The following is a 19,712-nucleotide window of genomic DNA, read 5'->3' on the forward strand; positions in this document are numbered from 1 at the left end:
CCAGCGCTCTTCTCCCTGTTAGGTGTGCTACCTACATTGGAAGGGTATTAAACTCTGTTGCATATTCATAACTATCTGTTCAGAAGAAATTGACTTTGTGCCACTGTCGTGTCCTTTTCAGACTAAATCCTGAGTTGGAGGGTCTGCCTTCATTATAATCGCAATAGCAAATCTCAATGCTCTAATGAGAAAAGCGGCAGGATCTGCATCCCTTTAGAATTAGGAAAGGAAAAAAGGAAATGCAATAGTTCTTTTTTCATCACATTAAATCAGCCTTTTTTCAATCAGGGTGCAAGGTCTTCAGAAGGTGCCTTGGCAAAATGAATAAAATTTGTTTATAAAATGTACACAAGCCAGCGGTGGATCAAGCCTGCCTTTTAGGTACACAACGTTACAGGTTTTCATTGCGCACCATTAAAACCTTCCAGCTGTTGGCATCCTAAACACCAGTGATGTCATTAATTGATAGGGAGGACAGATTTAGAATGGGGTGCCTCGAGAGTGTGCAGAATTTTCAAAGGGTGCCACAACTAAAAAAAGGTTGGGAAACAATACATTAAATTACATAATGACTTGTGTAGAAATTAACTAAAGTCTTTCTTTAGGATGCCATACATGTGTAAGCAATGATAGAATTATACAAAATGAATAATGTAATTTCTATTGCATAACAAACTTTACACTGAACTGTGCGCATGCTCTGTTGTAATGGATGGCTGGCTTGGTATTCTTATGTAAGGAATGTTTGTACTGCAAGAAATGTACTGTTCAGCTGTTTCCCATGTTATTTTTTTTTTTTTTAACAAAAATTCTCTCTTTAAAGTCAAAGACTGTAAAACAGCATCCTTAACAACCCTCAAGACATGGTAACCATTTACTATTAAAAAAAAGTGGAGCCCACCGTGAAGCAATAACACAAAAAACTGTTTTTTTTTTTTTAGATTTTATTTGGCTAGTGTATAGTTACATCAACGTTTGTTGAAGTATATGTACTCTTTGACAAGCAGGACATAAAAAATGTATTAAAACAAATAGAGCACACAATCAAAACAAGAAGATAAATAAGTTATAAAAGTATTGTACACAAAATGCTTCAGGAACTTAAGTACTTCACACCAAAACTAGGACCCAGCGTGCATTGCATTTAAGGTGTTGCCTGGTGCATAAATAAAAAAAAGAGAAGAAGAAGAGACCTCTGAATGGATGAGCATGTCAACATTTTATTCTAGGTTTTGTCATGTTTTAAACAGCCTTCAAGACACATTAATATACTATATAATATAATTTACTATCGCCATTTTAAACTCCTATACATCTACAAACCTTCTCTAATCCTTTGTACAGCATTTTCATATGCCTGTAGCATGTGGTGACCAGAATGGGGCCAAATCTGATGTGTGATATGACTAATTTGTCATTTATGCTATGCAATGTCCAAGGGAGCCTGATAAAACAAGGGACGTGATGTGACATCCAATTTCAGAACATGTGTAAAACTAATTATGGGACCTTGTCTGACACAGAAAATTATGTGATGTAGCTAAATTGCCCTCATCTATGCAAGCAAACACTGAAGATAGATATATCTAAACTTATAGGCATTATAATGCCACTATGTGCTCCCGTTTTATTTTTTACAATAATTGTCACAAGCACCATCTGGTATGCTAATTTCGTTGATGGAAAATAAGTAACTTTCTTGAAAGTCGTAGGGATGCTGAGCACAAAGAGAAGAGTATATTTTCTTGCATTTTTTTTCTCCTATAAATGAAGTCTCACTTTACTAATTTGCTCCATTCTTTAGTGTAATGGATCCCTGTACTGAAACTGTAGGTTGCCAATAGTGCCTTCCTCTAAATGCTATATGACTGGCTCTATCTGTTCTGTGAGTCACTGAAACAGAACAAGCATGCAGTGAGTGAAATTAAAGGAAAGTAGCTCCTAATCTGTATACTTGTTCTAAGTCAGTGCCCAAAAGTATTAAAGCTTATGGCAAAAATGATAAAAAAAAAAAGAAGAAGAAGTGACATCCTATGTATTTTCACAGCAGAGGTTTTCTCTTTCATTAAACCCAGCTTTCAATAAAACACAGTATGGAGAGAAGAACTAAATTAAATGGAGTTTTAGTCATCAGTGTTCGTATCTGGTAGCTCGAGTCTTCTAAAGAATGTAGGAATATACACTTCTACTATATTTTGAAACATAAGTTACAGCACACAGACCATCTAGTGAATGCACAAAAAGGCATTAGGCACAAACATCACTAGTGTACAGTAGTACAAGTGTACAAACATAACACTTTTCCAGTAAATCCTTGCAATAAGTGGTACATTTCACCATAAATAAGTGGGAAAACTACTGTCCCCCTTCCAGTGTCTGTTCAAACATGTCAATGGAACCAGTTTGTTGTACTGTAAACTATTTCTCTTATTTTATAGTGGCAATATAATTTATCTGAAGTTTGAAATCTGAACTAATAAAAGCGGCAAAAGCTAGAAATATTTACATTACAAGGCCCTTTATAAAGAAAATTACATTGTACCCAAGAACTTTTTTTTTTTTTTTTTTTTTAAACCAATCCAACCTCAAATGGTTTGGTTTGTTTTGAATTTAACTGGTTGGAACCTCTATAAAGCCATTAAAGGAAACTTTTCAGAAAAAAAAAAAAAAACCTGCAAGATGCCTCAGATGTCATTCTATGACTCCCATGCCATGTACTAGTACTCCAGCCACATCACGGACATCGAACTAGTATTCAAACTAGGGGTAAGGGGCAGCTTCCAGCTGATGCTTAAATGTATGAAAAGCCAAAACATTTGGGCATGGTCAGACACTAAGTCTTTTTTGTTTGCTGCCAGTGTCCCTTTGCAGAGATCGCTCTTCACTTCTTGTTACAATGGCACAGCAATAATTAAAAAGATATCTTGAAACCTACAGGATATCCCCTCTAAGAGAAAATTCACAGAATAAGGTTTGCCCATTGGAATATTACCCCATATGGCCTGTTCCAGTTACAACTAAAATATTTTGTATTTCCTATCACTTTCCGTACCTAAGGCAATGGTTTCTAGGACAAAAAAGGGGGTGAATCTCCACAGTGGGGACACATACAGCAATACAGAAAAAAAAAAAAAAAAAAAAATGGGGGTACTAACCCTTTTATACTAAAAATAAGTTTTGATTTTACATTCAATTTGAAGATGAACTCCAGGCAAATCACTAAATAACAGCTATAATACACATGAGGAGAGGTTTCACTTTCCAAAGGATTTTGAATTTGGTCTATTCAGTCCTGAGATTTATGTAGCCCTGCAAGATTGCACAGGTAGGTTAGTGACCTCACTTTTTTCTACTGCAGTTCAGCAAAAACAGTAAGGACACTTCCCTGTCCCTAGCCTGTAATTAGTCAGTAAAGAAGCAGACTGGTGAGCTCTCTATTCTCTCCCACTCTAATTATGTTACTTGTCAGAAAAAGTGCATGCAGCCATCCCTGATTAACTTAGAGCAGTGGTCCTCAACCCTGGCCTACAGGGCCCACTAACAGGCCAGGTTTGCAAGATAACTGAAATACATCCCAGGTGATATCATTTGCTGCTCAGTGATTGCAGTACTCTAGTCTGCATCTCCCCAAGGTAATACTTAAAATCTGGCCTGTTAGTGGGCCCTGAGGACCGGAGTTGAGGACCACTGACTTAACAGTACTGAGCTGGTACCTCTCAAGGTCAGAATGTTGCTATACCGGTGTTTAAAGCCAATATCAAAATAATTAGGATGCCTACATTATTTGCATTGAATATACATTATGTGTATTTTAAACTGTGTATATACTTGGAGTTCAGCTTAACATATAGGTGTTTTTAGCTTTGTGACAGATTCCTATAATGTTTTATAGGACTGTGCCACCGAGATGCCCACTTGGTATGTCACATGCAGCTTGCTAGGTTCCATAAAGGAATTAATGGAGATCCAAGCAGGCAAAAGTAACAGTGCTGTTCATTGTAAAGCAGAATTTGAACAGTGCCAAGATACAGCTATGGAGAGCTCACCTTGCTGGAGTCCCAGAAACCTGCAACAGTCCAAAAGGGTATTGGACCATACCCCAGTAGACCCAAACTACAGCACTACACTTCAAGTTGAGTTGCTCTACAATGCTAAGTACCCATTTCAAATTTTTCTTCAGCTTATCACAAAAACCCACAAGACAAGGCCATTATAATCTTACAGGTCAGGAATGATTCTAGCATGCCATATATGAAAATTAAGTCTTGTTCTCAGGGAAGAAACAGACCCTTCTTGAGAATTAATATATGTAGTTTACTTGAACCCTATCACAGTCAGAGTTGCATGCACACCAGCTGGGTTTCATGGAGTAAAACCAGGAGCAAGAATGCACAGTGATTTTCGCTAGATTCCTGCTGCTGGCAAAAAAAAAAAAATTGTGCCACGAACCTGGATCTGCATCATCCAAGACAGTTTTTTTTTTCAGGTTTGGTAGTTCTCTTTGTGTTTCTCTGTATGGCCAGCTTCTCACAAGTGAAAAACTAGAGAAGTGTTTAGCGTCTAAACCAGAACCAACTGTTCAGTAGCCAAAAGGCCACTGTGATGGAGTACATGACCATCTCTCTCCTAACCCGTTCCTTGTTCTCCTCTTCCAAAAGAAGAAGCCGTCTGTTCAGCTTGATAATCTATGGATCAGGAAATAAAATTAAATGAAACTCTCATTTTAATGTTGTGTACAAAAACACTTCATGCACACATCCCTGGCAAAATAAGCATTTCCAATTTAAATTTTAGGTTACCTTGCTGCAAAACAAGAAGGAAACTACAACACAAGCCATAATGACATAATTTATCCAATATACAACTATATGTTTGGACCTCAATATTGGTAGCCTGGTGCTCTTATGCACATTTCATTCACTGGCCAGAAAGTTAGAAACTTAGAAAGTTATTTTTTTTGTCCATTTACTAAATCAATTGTGAGTCCATGTCTAGCAGTTACACAGGACTGGCTTTTTACATAAAGATTCTTACCATACTGGTTGCCTGAAACCTTTGGAAAGTGGTCTGCCGGTGCCTAGGAAGCACAAAGCCACTATTTCCATCTTTCGTATCTGCGCAGACATGGATTGGTTGCTTATGACATCAGGTTTGTGGATTGGAGGCAGGGGATATCAGAGGTGGTCGTACCCAGAGTGGGCAGAGCAAAAGAAGAATTGGTAGTATCTGGCGGAGACTTAGCGGAACCAGTACAGTAAGTATGTTTATGTGCAAGCCTGGATTTATAAACCTCTTCTGGACTGCCCCCCGCAGGACGGCCCTCCTGTGTGAAATCACGTACCTGTACGTGATTTCCTGCAATGGGTCTGCGGCATGTGCGCGCCGCTGGCAACCCGCTCCCGCTGTGATTGGACACAGCAAGAGCCAATCAATGCGTCCGGCGGACACCTCGAGATCGTTCAGGAGAGAGGCAGATCGGCAATCTGCCTATGTAAACGAGGCAGACCGACGAGAGGGGAAGACGGAGATCTTGTATTTCTGCTAAGCAGGAACACGGATCTCTGTTTTCCCACAGTCAAAGCATTCCCCACACAGTTAGAAAGCACTCCCAGGTAACATATTTAACCCTTTGATCGCCCCTGATGTTAACCCGTTCCCTGTCGTTGTGTCATTAGTATAATAGAAGCATAATATTTAGCACTGATCATTAGTATTAGTGTCACTGGTCCCCAAAAAAGTGTCAAAAGTGTAAGTTAAGCCCCGTACACACGTACCGATCGTCGGCCGAACGATCGGCCGTCTTTTGTCCAGGGCTGTCGTGTCTGTTGAAAACTGCAAAAGACTGCACACGAATTTTGTTGGCCAACAACAGCCGACTGCAGAAGTGATGTCATGTGATGGTTAACTTTCCTTGTGTTTTTTCTTTTCGGAGCATGCCCAGTCTTGCAAATCTGCTGTCTGTCGGCCGAAATCTGTACTGACTGGCGAACAATCGGCCGTTCTGGTGTTGGCCTACAAAAATTTGAATGCCTGCATGACAGATTCTGTTCGGCCGAAAATGTGCTGTCGGAAGCTTCATACTAACAAGCCTACAATCGGCCGATCGGTCGGCGGCCGAATATTTGCGGCCGACAATGGCTACGTGTGTACGGGGCTTTAGTGTCTGATTTATCTGCCGCAATGTCGCAGTCCCGCCAAAAATCGATGATCACTGCAATTACTAGTAAAAAAATAAATAAAAATATCCCATAGTTTGTATAACTTTTGCGCAAACCAATCAATATACGCTTATTGGGATTTTTTATAGCAGAATACCTATTGGCCTAAAATTATGAAGAAATTGGATTTTTTACATTTTTTAATTGGGTAGGTTTTATAGCAGAAAGTAAAAAATGTTTTTGTTTTTTCCAAAAGAACAAGACCAAAATCGTTGGTCTTTTTTTGTTTATAGCGCAAAAAAACTGCAGAGGTGATCAAATGCCACCAAAAGAAAGCTCAATTTGTGGGAAAAAAAAAGGACATTCATTTTATTTGGTTACAGTGTCGCATGGTTGTGAAATTGTCAATTAAAGTAACGCAGTGCCGGATTGCAAAATATGGCCTGGTCATGAAGGGGGGGGGGGGGTAAACCTTCCGGGGCTGAAGAGGTTGAACCACTAAAGTCCACTATAAATCTGCACATATGTGTGACTGCGTAGAGCAAGAAAGTGATCAAAAATGTAATTTATGATTGATGACAAGCATTACACTTTGCTAAGCATTACAAACTATGGAAGTAAGGTACCTGTCTTCTAAGTGAAGCTGCATCCACTAAAGTCAGGTCATCTGGAGTCCCATCCATAGTAGAGTCTAGTGATGCAACTGCATACCTACAGAAGCAACAGTATAAATGTGCATAGTTTGAGATTCTGCTATCCATAAAAAAGGACAATATATTGTAGCAGATTAAGATGGTGTGTCACATAATGATACTAAGTGTAGTAAAACACATGTATGACATAATGCTTACACAAACCTACTTGGTGAAACTGACTTTATTCTGGTAAGGGAAAACAACCAGTGAAAATCTGATGCAAGACAGTTAACGCTAAGCATCTGAAAAATGCAATACTATGAAGATATTAAAGAGTCATTCCAACCTAAATTTAAATATTAGGCAATAGCAGGTTGGTGGAATCATCCACTAGCTTCTTCTAGATCTCAGATATCCAGGGAAAGACCTCTTTACCTGGCTTCACCTACAGTCACAACAAGGAAATCTGTTGGAATGTATCATTTATTTTACATTACAGAGAACACAGACGTGTACAACTCCCCTTGCCACTACAGGAGGAGTGAGATTTTTTACAGTTGTGATCCCCAGTAGGGAGGATCTCACTGCTGGTGTCACTAAGATATATAAGACAGCAGTGAGTCATTCAGGCTAGCAGAATTTACCCAGAACAGAAATATCTGTTTTTGTGAATGACCCTTTAAATACACCAAATTGCAAAGAAATCATTTCGATCAAATCATCAACTTTCTTTTAGGTTTGTTTTATGAGGTGATTGAAAAAACTGCAACAGACAAAAGCAGCACTTAAATCACAATTAGCAGCATTTCCAGCCGCTAAGCAATCCAGATTAAGAAGCATAAAGTTTGTTAGTCAACACACTGGCAGGAATTACACTCAAATTACCTGGTATTATCATGATGGGGAGCAGGAACAGAGGCAGAAGACCCTCCACGCAAGACTGGCCTGGAGTGTTCAGGGGGGAAATAGGGACAGAAAAGGAAGGCGTGAAGACAAGAAAGGCAGGAAACATGGAGTCACTCAGCGATTGTACATGTATAGGAATCACAAGGGTCCACACTGATATATTAATTATTGCAAGCACTGCATGTTTGGGCAGTAGGGGTATTAGGAGAGAGAAGAGGGAAGACATTCACCTGCGGTTGTCATCCAGCACATCAAGAACTTGCTGATAAGCCCTGCGGGTGGAGGTCTGGATGAGCGACAGAATGCCACGGGCAGAGAAAAGATCTGCTCCATCTGCAGGGGGCGAGGGAGCAGGGCACGGGCGGCCTGTGGGGGCAGGTGGAGTCGGGCTGACCGGAGGAGAGTAGCAAAGAGAAACACAGAAGTCAGACTGTGTGTGACAGTGAGTGGAGGTCACGTGAAAAGGCGGCATTCGAAGGAGAATCACAAAATGAGCAAAAGAAAAAATCATTATGGAGGACAGACAATAGAGGTAGGCGAGAAGGAAGAATATTATGAAAGATATGGACAGAGAAAAGTAAATAAAAAGTGACAGTTATAGAGAGAATAGTATTACAGATAAAAATGTGATTAAAAGAAACAGGAGAGCAAGGCTCACAAAAAAGGAAACAAGGCCACTAAAAACTTAAATATGAGGCAATGAGAGGAGCTGGGCAACACTTAATTCATGCACTCATCAAGGAATACTAAAGCTAGCAGTGCCGTGCAATGGATACAACACAAGGAAGAGGCAGGCAACAAGAGTAATTTGCCAATAATGGTTGTGATCTCCTAAGAGGTCCATGTTTCACCTAGAATGCCCTAAATTTAAAATCACAGTACAGGTAATAAGGAACAGTGATGAGCTCAGGCGTGTTCAGACCCACCTGAGCTATCCTGCTGGGAAGCTGTCAAAGCCAACAGCCAATCATAAGCAGTGGAAGCATTCCCTCCCTTCAGCGGCACGTATGCATGGCTGCGGGGTAAGGAATGCCTCTGTCTCTTATGACAGGCTGTTGACCCTGACAGCTTCCTAGTGAGATAGCTTAGGTGGGTATGGACTTGTGTTCAAACAAGCCTGAGCTTATCCCAAGTAAGGAACAGATCTTTTAGGCCAGGGATCCTCAAACTACAGCCCTCCAGCTGTTGCGGCACTACATATTCCATGAGGCATTGTAAAACTCTGACATTCGCAGAAATGACTAGGCATGATGGCAGTTGTATTTCCAGAAACAACTGGAGGGCCATAGTTTGAAGACCTCTGATTTAGGATATCATTCATAAAAGTTAAGTGCTGCTCAGTTCAACATAAAAAAAATATACATTTATATAAACAGTCATGGAGCTCAAGGTTAGATTCAGCAGAGCCTGAGCAGCCAGCTGAACATGAAATACTGGCCTTGTTGTGCATGCCGACTGTTTTGGTGAGTGTTTCTGCACTGTGCTAAATACACAGCAAAGAAACATATGTGAACAATTTAGTCTGGCCAAGGATTTCCATTTTGGTTCTGGCAATCTGGTAATTCCCCCACCCTGTCAGACAGCATAGAAAAAAAGGCAATACTTTTATTTCCCAATTTAACCCCAATGTCACCGCTCTCTGCTCAATGAACAATATCATTATGGTGCTCACTTACACACCAGTTAGGCAAATGATACAGAAAGCTGTAAAGTAGTTTGGTGTGGCAGATATTATTAAGAAAGGACTAGCTGAAGAGAATCACAAATCCTCTAGTAGGTAAAACAGTTCACATGCATATGTCTGCCTGTTCCATTTTTTTTGTAGCCCTGAATCTGCTACCTTGTTTAAATATTCCTTCCAATCAGAACAGTTTTTTTCAACTTTAGGTGGAATTTGGCTGGTTGAACAACTCCGTAACTTCTGTTATCAATCATGATCCCCAAAAATATGTGTGTTCGCTTATGGTGCTAGGACTCTGGCATAGTAGTTCTCAGCACAATGTTTCATATAGTTCTCTGATGCCTAAGGTATACCAAACTGAAGCAGACAGTAACTCTTAACCTAATTCCTAAAATGAGAGAAAAACACAAATCCTCTCTGGGTGATCTATGTACAGAGTCCTACTTGTTTCTGTTTTTTTTTTTTTTTTTTTTTTTTTTTTTAGAAAAAGCTGTATGTTCCACTATGTACAGATTCCTTAAAGTACACTGCTCTAAAAAATGAAAGGAACACTTTTTAATCATAGTATAGCATCAAGTAAATTAAACTCCTGGGATAGTGATCTGGTCAGTTAAGTAGCAGAGGTAGTAGTTAAGCAGTTTTAAGCAGTTTCAGCTGCTTTGGTGTTAATGCTACCAGTAGTGACACTGACCCTAGCTAAATGCAAAACTAGTTATAAAAAAAAAAAAAAAAAACAGCCAGAAAAGAGGAGTAGGGAAAAAACATTTTAATGGCCCCCCACCTGTAAAACCATTCTTGTTTTGGAGGTCGTCTCATTGTTGCCCATCTAGTGCCTGAATTGATGTGCCTGAAACTTCTTGTTTGTTTGTGAGTATTTGATTTTAAACAATTTTATCCAAATAAACTTGCTGAGGATAATGCGCTAGGCTGGTGCGCCCTTCTTTTGCTTTGTATTTTCAGTGTCTGGTCGACCACCCTGGTCGTAAGGGGCAGCAAAGCCTAGCCATCATGGATGCCTAATACCGTACGAGTTCCAGGATTGGAACAGCCTGAGGACCAGGTTCCGAGCGCAGGAAAGGGGGTGCTGTCCAGCACCTATCTTTTTTGGCACCTGTTAATATTAACACCAAAGCAGCTGAAACTGATTAACAACCCCCTTCGCTACTTAACTCACCAGATCAATTTCCCAGGAGTTTAATTGACTTGATGCTATACTCTGATTAAAAGTGTTTTTCTTTTATGAAAAGAGTTTTAAGTAAGTTCTTACAAAAACTCTATTTTCTCCTATGTCCTCTGACAGTCGCAGGTGTGAGGGGTGGGAAGACGCAACCTACAGAAAAAGCAACATGTCAACCAGGCCAGAGAAAAAAACCCAAGCCAACAGGGCAACAGACGCTCAACAGGAGCTAAGCCAGAATAAAAAAAAAAACACCCCAGAAAAGAGACATAACACGTCTCTTCAAACAACCGCCGCACTCAAAACCTTGCGGCCAAAGGAAGCATCCAAGGATGCCATCACATCAAGTTTGTAAAATTTTGTGAAAGTGTGCACAGACGACCAGGTCGCCGCTTTGCACACCTGAGCCACAGAAGCCTGATAGCGAAACGCCCAAGAGGCATTGTCAGCTCTAGTAGAATGTGCCCTTACAGGGAAAGGAGGAACCTGACCCTTGATTGAATAGGCTTGAACAATCCTCTATCTGATCCATTTAGAAATGGTTGCCGCAGACGCAGCCAAACCCTTCCGAGGTCCTTCAGGAAGGACAGACAAGGAATCAGACTTCCTAAATGACTCCATGGCAGACAGGTAGACCCTGACCGCTAGGACCACATCCAAGGAATGTAAGGCAAATTCCTTGGGATGCTTGGGTTTCGCACAAAGCGAAGGTAAAACAATATCTTCGTTGAGGTGAAAAGCAGATACCACCTTGGGAAGAAACGATTGATTGGGTCTCAAGACCACTTTATCCCTATGAACAACCAGATAAGGCAAGCGGCAAGACAGAGCCGCCAACTCAGACACTCTGCGAGCAGAGGTGACAGCCACCAGAAAGGCAACTTTCTTGGACAACACAGGCAGAGGTATTTCTCTGATGTCCTCAAAGGGAGGCCGTTGAGAAACTGACAAAACCAAATTCAGGTCCCATGGAGGCAAAGGAGCCTTCCTCGGGGGAGCCAGATGACTCATCCCTTGAATAAAAGGTGCGAATCAAGGCATTAGTCGCCAAGGGACACTGGAAGAAAATGGCTGAGGCTGACAACTGACCTTCTATCATGGCCTGCGCCAAGCGCCGATCCACACCTTCCTGCAGGAAGGCCAACATCCTTGCCACCGAGGAGGAGCATGGATGAAACCCTTGCGATTCACACCAGGCATTATACGCCTTCCAGGTACGATGGTAAATCTTCCTGGAGGTAGCTTTCCGAGCCTTCAGCAAGGTAGGAACGACAGCATCCGAGATACCCTTGTCTCTCAAAACTTGGCTTTCAACAGCCACGCCGTTAAAGACAAAGACTGTAAAGCAGGATGGAAGATCGGCCCTTGAGACAGTAGATCGTCTCTCAGCAGAAGCTGCCAGGGAGGCTCGACGACCATCTGCACAATGTCTGTGTACCAAGACCAACACGGCCAGTCTGGGGCCATCAGAATTACCTGCACCCGCTCCGACGACGCCAATGTGCGGAGGAACCTGGATAACCGTTGCAATCGGAGGAAAGGCATTTAATCAGCCGATACTGGTGCCAGGGCACCACCAATGCATCCGTGGCGTCTGCCAGAGGATCTCGAGTTCTGGCCACGAACCTTCCCACCTTTTTGTTGAGACGTGACGCGAACACAGGAGGCAAAACACCTCCAGATGCAGGGACCATTCCCCCTGGTCCAGGTACTGGCGACTCAGATAGTCCGCCTGCCAGTTTTCCTCACCCGGAATGTGAACAGCTGAAATCACTGGAACGTGCGTCTCGGCCCAAGACAGGATCTCGGCCACTTCCTTGGCCGCCCGGGCACTCTTGGTGCCCCCTTGGTGATTGATGTAAGCCACCGCCGTGGCATTGTCCGACTGAACACGACCCTGAAGCCGAGTCAGCCAATGGAGCAAGCAGAGATTGATTGCCCGGAGCTCCAAGATGTCCACCATGTCCCCTGGGCACAAAGTGCGCCCAGAACTCCACCCCAGCCCGACAGGCTGGCATCCTTGGTTAACACCGTCCACAGTAGAGGCCGAAAAGATTTGTCTCGTGTCAGAGCTGGCGACAGGAGCCACCACAAAAGGTTCGCCCTTGTGAGGTGGCTCAGAGATATCCTCTTGTCCAACTGAGGTTTTCTGTCCCACCTGGCAAGAATCTCTGCTTGCTGAGTTCTCGTGTGAAACTGAGCGAACAGGATTGCTTCGAAGGCCGAAACCATCAGAACCAGAGACTGCATGCAGGCCCGCAGAGAGGAGAGATTGTTGTCCCTGAGAGACCTGATCTCGCCCTGTTGGGTCTGAAGTTTCTCCTCCAGGAGAAAAACATTTGCTTGAGCGGAGTCCAAGACCATCCCCAGGTAATTGAGGCGAACTGATGGGGTCAGAGCCGGCTTCTGAATGTTGATGGTCCACCCGAACTCCTGGAGCGCCTGAACCATGATTGTCAGAGTGGCACGCCAGAGTGGCACACGAACTTGCCCTCAACAGGGAGGTCGTCCAGATAACCGAGGACCGCAATCCCCTTCATGCGCAGCAAAGCCAGCACCGGAGCCAGAACCTTGGTGAATACCCTGGGAGCAGAAGCGAGACCGAAGGGTAATGCCACAAACTGAAAATGCTCTTCTGCCACTGCGAAGCGGAGATACCGCTAATGACCCTCGAAGATAGGAACGTGCAGATACGCATCCTTTAGGTCAATGGAGGCCAGGAAGTCCCCTGGACTCAATGATGCCACCACCGACTGGATGGATTCCATCCGGAACTTCTGTACCCGCACAAAGCGGTTTAGTGACTTTAGGTCCGGAATTGGACGCACCTTGCCCTCTTTCCTGGGCACCGTGAACAGGTTGGAGTAGAACCCGCGAAACTTGGTATAATGACTCCTTGGGCGAGAAGATCTTGCACCGCCCCTTTGAGATCCCTTAAACGATCAGGAGTCAGACGGAGATTTGATGGAAATAACCTGTCCGCGGAGTGAGATCGAAACTCGATCTTGTACCCTGAACAAATCAGTTTGTGAACCCACCTGTCCCGAAGTTGGGACAACCAGGGTTCCTGAAAGTAACGCAGACACCCCCCCACCCCTGAAACGGGTGAGGGCGTCCCTTCAGGCGGAGAAGGGGGTGGGCCGCCGAACTGGCCTGACCAGCTTTGGGTTTCCCAGACCATGGCTTCCTGTGACCGCCTGAAGTTTTGAAGTATTTACCTTTTTCCTGTGCACTTGAGGCATGAGGCATGAAAGGACCCATGATAAGCCTTGAAAGAAGGACACCGCCTTGCGTATGGAGATTTTCCCTTAGAGGCTTGGGGTAAAAGGGTACTCTTACCACCCATAACACCTTTGATCAACTCCTCCAAAGGTATCCCAAAAAGGCGATAACCTACATAAGGGACATCAGACACCGTCTTCTTGGAAGCGTGGTCAGCCGACCAACTTTTTAGCCAAATAATGCGGCGGATTGCGACCCCAACCGCAGACAACCTTGCGACCAAAGGAGCTACGTCCAAGGCCGCATCACACAGGTACATCACGGCCTGGTCCATTTGATCCACCATGTCATGGGCAGCCGGAATAGCCGACTCCGCCACCAGGGTGCGCCTAAGCACCTTGGACCATTCCGTGACAGCTTGAGAAACCATCACTGAAGCGAACACAGGCTTTAGCAGGGAGCCAGACACCAAATATATGTGGCGGGAAAGCGTCTCCACGCGCCTATCTGCCGGATCCTTGAATACCGGGGAATCCTCCACAAGCATCAATGTGGATTTATTCAACTTAGAAACAGTGTGGTCCACCTTTGGTGACACCGTCCAACGATTGTCTACAGGATCCGCAAAGGGATAGCAGTATTTAAACCGCTTAGGCACAGCCAGCATATGCTTGATGCAACGCCATTGGTCGTTCACAGTTTTGTGAAAGTCTACGGAGCAGAGAAAAACCTGACCCAACTTCTGGGCTTTGCGGGACCCGAAGGACACTCACTTACCTGACTGGGTGGGCTCATCATCAACATTTAAAGTCTCCCTGATGGAGCTGATGAGTGCATCCACTAAAGCACGTTCCAGTGCCGCAGTAGAAGAGGACTTCTCCTCCTCCCCATCCAAATGTGAGGACTGGGACCCCTCAGTGGGTACGTGGTCCGTGGTAAACAAATCAGGCTCTGAGTCAGAAGACTGAGAGGGCATCGGCCGTTTTCGAGTCGTGCATTCAGACATCAGCAGATCCACCTTGGATGCCAAAGTCGCAAGTGCAGCAGATAAGGAGGCCATGGAAGAGGATTCAGGGGTTCCTGAAGCACCGACCAGGTCTGCAGGGATTTTGGTATCATGGGACTCCATTTTGCCAAACAAAAAATTGGGATACTGGCCCTTTAAAGAGGCGGTTCCCGCGGTCCACACAGCCCGTGGAGACCCCTTAAAAACAGCTATAGCCACAGAGAAAGTACAGTTTTGCAGGAAAATGCCCGAAAAAAACAGCCAAAAATCACCCCACAGTTTCCCAGTGTACTTGCCCAGACCTCCATACACGCTGCTGCAGTGAAGAGACGTGAAAAAGGAAGTGACCTCATGCACTAGAGGCCGATGCATACCCTGAGCCATCGCAAAATGGCCGCCGCTCTTACTAGGCGGCCGCCCATAGCAAAGATGGTGCCCGAATCTGTGCCAAAATGGCTGCTGTCAACACAAAGAATCCAAAACAGCCTGCCCTCACCCAAAATGGCGGCGGAGCGATCGGTGCCAATGCAGTGTAAAACCCAGGAGCTGGCCACCGCGGGGATCCTTAGAAACACCCCAAAGAATACACTAAGGCCCCACACCTCCCATCTATACCAGTGTACACCACAGCGCGCCCCCAGCGGGGGCAGGGAGGTAGGTAGGGGGCCGCACAAAACGGCCAGGAGGGGGGATATCACAGAGACCCCTTTTTTCTGCCATCCCTCAGGAGTGGGCCCACATAACACCCCACAGACAACTGTCCCAGGGACACGGGGGTAGCATCACTCATCAGTCCATGGATAGCAGGCACCGCTCCGATACGGAACACCTCCCATACTGAGTGGGGGGTGCCGTCAGCCTGGAAGGGATGCTAGCAACACACGGGCGTTCCAAAGTTGAGACATTCCGGCGAAGATGGATCTCCGCAGGCTCGTCCCCGTCCTCGGGGGCACTATCGTTGCGAGGCCTGGTCGCACCAATGACCTGCGACGCTTGTTGGCAGGCTGGGGCTCCATAAGGATCTATATTATCCAGTGCGAGTCCCAGCTCTGCTGTCGCCTGTAGTCCTCCAGGGATCCCCCTGACTAACTAGCGATAGTGAGCGAAATAAAAGACTATTATCAAAGAAAAATTTGTTTTTAAAAAGAAAAAAAAAACAAAAAACCGAGACATAGGTCCCAGCTGGGAAGACCTAGACCTACTCCTGATGCTAGGCAGCATAAAACTGGAGAACAGTGCTCACTGTGTCAGGTTAATGGCTGAGGGATGGCCCCCTAGGGGTGTGTCTCAGAGTGAAGTTTTTTTTTTATTAACCTTTTCACTGCCTAGCTTACACCTGCAGAGGGCGCGATTATCCACTCATGAAGGTATACCGAACGGGCTGCGACTGTCCGAGGACGTAGGAGAAATAATTAGATAGATAGATAGAGTGCCTTGCGAAAGTATTCGGCCCCCTTGAACTTTTCGACCTTTTGCCACATTTCAGGCTTCAAAACAAAGATATAAAACTAATTTTTTGTGAAGAATCAACAACAAGTGGGACACAATCATGAAGTGGAGCGAAATTTATTGGATATTTCAAGCTGTTAAATAAAAAACTGAAAAATTGGGCGTGCAAAATTATTCAGCCCCTTTACTTTCAGTGCAGCAAACTCTCTCCAGAGTGCAAATCTACGCAGACCTGGCCGTCCCTCTAAACTTTCAGCTCATACAAGGAGAAGACTGATCAGAGATGCAGCCAAGAGGCCCATGATCACTCTGGATGAACTGCAGAGATCTACAGCTGAGGTGGGAGACTCTGTCCATAGGACAACAATCAGTCGTATACTGCACAAATCTGGCCTTTATGGAAGAGTGGCAAGAAGAAAGCCATTTCTTAAAGATATCCATAAAAAGTGTAGTTTAAAGTTTGCCACAGGGCACCTGGGAGACACACCAAACATGTGGAAGAAGGTGCTCTGGTCAGATGAAACCAAAATCAAACTTTTTGGCAACAATGCAAAACGTTATGTTTGGCGTAAAAGCAACACAGCTCATCACCCTGAACACACCATCCCCACTGTCAAACATGGTGGTGGCAGCATCATGGTTTGGGCCTGCTTTTCTTCAGCAGGGACAGGGAAGATGGTTAAAATTGATGGGAAGATGGATGGAGCCCAATACAGGACCATTCTGGAAGAAAACCTGATGGAGTCTGCAAAAGACCTGAGACTGGGACGGAGATTTGTCTTCCAACAAGACAATGATCCAAAACATAAAGCAAAATCTACAATGGAATGGTTCATAAATAAACAAACATATTCAGGTGTTAGAATGGCCAAGTCAAAGTCCAGACCTGAATCCAATCGAGAATCTGTGGAAAGAACTGAAAACTGCTGTTCACAAACGCTCTCCATCCAACCTCACTGAGCTCGAGCTGTTTTGCAAGGAGGAATGGGCAAAAATTTCAGTCTCTCGATGTGCAAAACTGATAGAAACATACCCCAAGCGACTTACAGCTCTAATCACAGCAAAAGGTGGCGCTACAAAGTATTAACTTAAGGGGGCTGAATAATTTTGCACGCCCAATTTTTCAGTTTTTTATTTGTTAAAAAAGTTTGAAATATCCAATAAATTTTGTTCCACTTCATGATTGTGTCCCACTTGTTGATTCTTAAAAAAAAAAAAAAATACAGTTTTTTATCTTTGTTTGAAGCCTGAAATGTGGCAAAAGGTTGCAAAGTTCAAGGGGGCCGAATACTTTCGCAAGGCACTGTAGATAGACCTGCACTATTCCGGATAAAATGTGAATCACAATTTTTTTGCTTAGAATAAAGATCACGATTCTCTCACCATTCTCGGCGTAACATCATCTTTTACATTATACAAAAAAATTGGGCTAACTTTACAGTTTAATTTAAAAATAAAAAAAAATTGAAGTGTATTTTTTTCCGCAAAAAACTGCGTTTGAAAGACTTCTGCGCAAATACATCTAATGGTCTCTGTTAAAAATGTTATATATATATATATATATATATATATATATATATATATATATATATATATATATATATATATAAAGTTTGGGGGTTCTAGGTAATTTTCTAGCAAAAAATGCTGATTTTAACTTGTGAGCAGCAAGTGTCAGAAAAAGCTTTAGGCCCCTTTCACACTTGGAGTCCGTTGGCGGACTCTGTTTTTCTCAGCGGGGGATAGATCCGCCGATCCCCCGCTGAGCAGCTCTGTCTCCGCGCTGTGTGCGGAGACGGAGGTGTCAGGTCCCGCTGTTCTCTATGGGGGAATCGGATGAGAACGGACCGCCTGTCCGATCCCATCTGTCCAGATTTGACGGACCAGATGTCAGCGGACATGTCTCCGCTGACATCCAATGCCCCATAGAGATGCATGGGGCATCCGTTCAGATCCGCCTGAAAAACTGACAGGTGGATCTGAACAGACCACAGTAGTGTAAAAGGAGCCTTAGTCTTTAAGAGGTTAAACTGCCCTCACTTGACTCCTTTAAACTAAGGGCTCTTTCACACGGTCCGCCTCCGTAGGCGGATCCGTGCTGCTCAGCGGGGATCGATCTGCGATCCCCGCTGAGCCGGGATGACAGCTCTGTCTCCGCTTGCAGTGCGGAGAGGGAGGCGTCACAGCCCCCGCTGCTCTCTATGGGGAATCGGATGAGAGTGGACCGCCTGTCCGCTCTCATCCGATCCCCAGGACGGATGGAAAAACTGAATTTTTGTAAAATCTTACCTGTAAAAATCCTTTCTCCGAGTCCTCCGACAGTCGCCGCCGCCTCTAAGTCATCACTGTTGGGTATTGACTTCCGCTCCGCAGGAGTAGCTAGGCATATAGACTTAGTCAAAAGACAAAAGGCATTAGCATATACACACACCCATGGGGGCTGTCCCATCTGGTCAATACCCCCCTGCAGTGACCACTCCCAACTCAGTTTGGTAGCATAGCAGTAGGTAACAAGAACCCCAAAAGAGGGGCTGGGGAGGCGACTGTCGGAGGACTCAGAGAAAGGAATTTTACAAAAATTCAGTTTTCTCTTACGTCCTCCGACAGTCGCCGCCGCCTCTAAGTCATCACTGTTGGGATGTCCCAAAGCAGTATAGACATGAGGGGTGGGAGACGCAACCGTAGAAAAAACAACGCAGTACCCACATGAGAGAAAGGAATCTTACATGCACTGTAAGAGAACCAACTGGGCAACAGAAAAAAAGACGTCACCGGAAGTGACGAAACGCGTCAGTTTGGAACGCACAGCGTGGTGACATATGTGACGGGTGGAACGCAAGCCGGAAGCTCTTTCGCTGGCGTCCACGCCGATCAGCTTGCGCCGTATACATACGATCACAAGCAGCCTAACTAAGCTGCAACATTAACAGGACCTATACGAATTCCCCTGCAATGTTTTTTGGATGGTTTTTGGCGGTTTTTGATTAAAGTTTGCTGTTTCCTTTTGGCCTGAAGTTTTGTTTGGCTTGAAGTTCTAAGAAGTTTTTTTGCATGTATATACTTTTACCCGGTTGGAAATAAAATTTACAAAAGGTAATACACCATCTGGAGCTTCATTTTTTTCTACATATCTTGGCTGGAGCGAGGGGAGAGGAGACGGAGGGGAACCCCATCATTCCACCCACCCAGAAGCAAGACAAAGAGGTCGTTTTTAGCCTGGAGGGCTACACAAGTCTGATAGGTCTTGGTGCTATAAGGCACACATGACCCACAACGTTTGGTGAGTGATTGAATCTTACCCTTGGTATTTGGATTCACTATTGCACAAGACAACTGCACTTTATTTAAGGAAATTTTGCACAGAAGAACTATATATTTTATATACAATTTTTGCATATATATTATATATATATTTTATAATCTTATTGGGACTTTCACTGGATATTGTTTTCACTGGAGACTTTGTATTTAAATTTAT

The 19,712-nt window shown here is 44.1% G+C and overlaps 1 protein-coding gene across 6 annotated transcripts in view; it reads right to left on the reverse strand.

Annotated features, from left to right (window-relative positions):
- Window positions 1-3,180: 3,180 nt before the first annotated feature.
- Window positions 3,181-19,712, reverse strand: part of MFF (mitochondrial fission factor) — a 61,332-nt gene continuing 44,800 nt past the window's right edge. For 3 of the 6 annotated variants that reach the window (XM_082249607.1, XM_082249608.1, XM_082249606.1), the window contains exons 5-9: window positions 7,930-8,088; window positions 7,679-7,738; window positions 6,785-6,869; window positions 3,693-4,685; window positions 3,181-3,498 (exon numbers count right to left, since the gene is read on the reverse strand). In XM_082249607.1, coding sequence (XP_082105733.1) covers window positions 4,554-4,685; window positions 6,785-6,869; window positions 7,679-7,738; window positions 7,930-8,088 — 436 coding nt within the window. In that variant the 3' untranslated portion in view covers window positions 3,181-3,498; window positions 3,693-4,553. The remainder of the gene's footprint in view (window positions 3,499-3,692; window positions 4,686-6,784; window positions 6,870-7,678; window positions 7,739-7,929; window positions 8,089-19,712) is intronic. The other 3 variants (XM_082249609.1, XM_082249610.1, XM_082249611.1) reach the window with 3 other exon arrangements.

The sequence above is a fragment of the Pelophylax lessonae genome (genome assembly GCF_965119305.1).
Source record: "Pelophylax lessonae genome assembly, chromosome: 3".
Lineage (NCBI taxonomy): Eukaryota > Metazoa > Chordata > Amphibia > Anura > Ranidae > Pelophylax > Pelophylax lessonae.